Source organism: Fonticula alba, assembly GCF_000388065.1.
Source record: "Fonticula alba strain ATCC 38817 unplaced genomic scaffold supercont2.3, whole genome shotgun sequence".
Taxonomy (NCBI): domain Eukaryota; order Rotosphaerida; family Fonticulaceae; genus Fonticula; species Fonticula alba.
The window spans coordinates 1,321,825-1,323,545 of record NW_009242973.1 but is presented as its reverse complement, the minus strand read 5'-3'; the positions used below and the strand labels follow the sequence as shown (position 1 = coordinate 1,323,545).

Sequence of the window (1,721 nt, the reverse complement as noted above, 5' to 3'; positions counted from 1 at the left end):
TGGGACGGCTGGTGATAAGTGTGCGACCAAGGACGACGCACCGACAATCTCAGCAGGGGGACCATCAGCGGGGCGACCACCGGAGTAGCCACCACGGCCGCCGCCGAAGCCGCCACGGCCACCGCGGGCACCGCCACGGGAGTTGAATCCACCACGGAAACTCATTTTGCTTGGAGAGGGGTATGCACCTGAGACCTAGTCTGTGATGGGGGGGGGGAGGAGGGGGAGAAAGGAGGACAGAGGAGGAGAGGGGAGGAGAGGGGAGGAGGGGCGAATCTGTGGTCAGAGCGTGAAAAAAAAAAGGCAGGACAGAGATGGGCCTCAGGGACCGAGCGCAGGCGGAGAATAGGGCGGCAGTGCAGGGTGAGCATGCGGGTGGGGGTCCGACCGCGTGGGCGATGGACGGAGTATTGCTTGCACGTGGCGATGTGCGACGCGGGAGCAGGCCAGCCTCTTGCAGGAAGAGAGGCGAGAAGGGGGGTGGGGCAGGGAGAACAGGTACCCCCCCTCGCCCGGTCTTTTTTGCATGGAAATGGGGATTTGTCAGGGGGGAGAGGGCCCGCGCGCGAATCCTGGCGATGCACATAGCATGTGGGGATGATGAAATGCGTGTCGTCGCTCGGGTTTTCTTTTGTGGGCGCTACGGATGAACACCTCTTCCTTAAGAGCGGCCTGTTTCAGCCCAGAGATAGGCAGATGGAGGAGAGGGAGAGAGAGAGAGAGAGCACATTCGCATAGGGACAGGGATGTCAGAAGGTGTGGGGGCGCGCGGCCGACGGAGAGAGAGGGGGAGATAAAGAAGCAGGAGGGAGACCACACAGGCGGGATGCCCCGAGGAGAAAGCAGAGCGGTGGACGCACCACGGAAAGAGCCACCACCACGGGCGCCGAAGCCGCCACCGCGGCCGCCGCCGAAGCCACCACCGCGGCCACCGCCACGACCGCCGCCGAAGCCGCCACCGCGGCCACCGCCGAAGCCACCGCCACGACCGCCGCCGAAGCCGCCACCGCGACCGCCGCCGAAGCCACCACGGGCACCACCGCGACCGCCGCCGCGAGCACCACCAGCCGGGCGGGCAACCTTGCCGGCGGGCTTGGGCTGCGGCAGGAAGCGGGCCAGAGGAAGGAGCTTGTCGGAGCCGATGAAGAGCTTGTCGTCAACCTTGAAGGAGGAGGCAACGAAGCCGGGCTGCAGCTTGACGGTGAAGAACTGTCGCAAGAGGGAGCGAAAGGGGAGGGGGGCGAGAGAAGGGTGTGCACATGTCAGGACGAAGGGCGGGATGATTGGTGTGTTCCCTCCTGCTCGGCAGGGGGAGGCGGGCAGGACAGAAGGGGAATGCGTGATCCACGCACCACGTCGTTGATCGGGCCGAAAATCTCCTCAACCTTGCCAACCTGGGTGTCCTTGTTCAGGAAGATGGGGGCGTTGAAGTAGGGGATCTTCTCGTTGGTGAGCTTGAGAACGAGCTCGCCCTCGCACTGGTGGCGGAAGACACCAGAGCCTCTGCGCACATGGACGAGCGAGTGCCGGTCAGGAGGGGAAGGGCCAGTTAGTTGGAAGCCGGGGGGGGGGGGGGGGGCGGGGAGGGGGGGGGATAGGGGGGGGGCAAGGGGGGGCGCACCGACAATCCCGGGGGGGGGACCATCAGGGGGGGGACCACCGGGGGGGCCACCAGGGCCGCCGGCGGAGCCGCCAGGGCCACCGGGGGCCACCGCAGGGGG

The 1,721-nt window shown here is 66.7% G+C and overlaps 1 protein-coding gene across 1 annotated transcript in view; it reads right to left on the bottom strand.

Annotated features, from left to right (window-relative positions):
- H696_02081 (H/ACA ribonucleoprotein complex subunit 1) overlaps positions 1–1,645 on the bottom strand; it is a gene marked incomplete at its 5' end in the record, with an annotated part of 2,224 nt that extends 579 nt beyond the window's left edge. Inside the window, 4 exons of the mRNA XM_009495978.1 lie at positions 655–672; positions 861–1,209; positions 1,353–1,503; positions 1,626–1,645. Of these exons, the coding sequence (XP_009494253.1) occupies positions 662–672; positions 861–1,209; positions 1,353–1,503; positions 1,626–1,645 (531 nt within the window). The 3' untranslated portion in view covers positions 655–661. The remainder of the gene's footprint in view (positions 1–654; positions 673–860; positions 1,210–1,352; positions 1,504–1,625) is intronic.
- Positions 1,646–1,721: the final 76 nt, after the last annotated feature.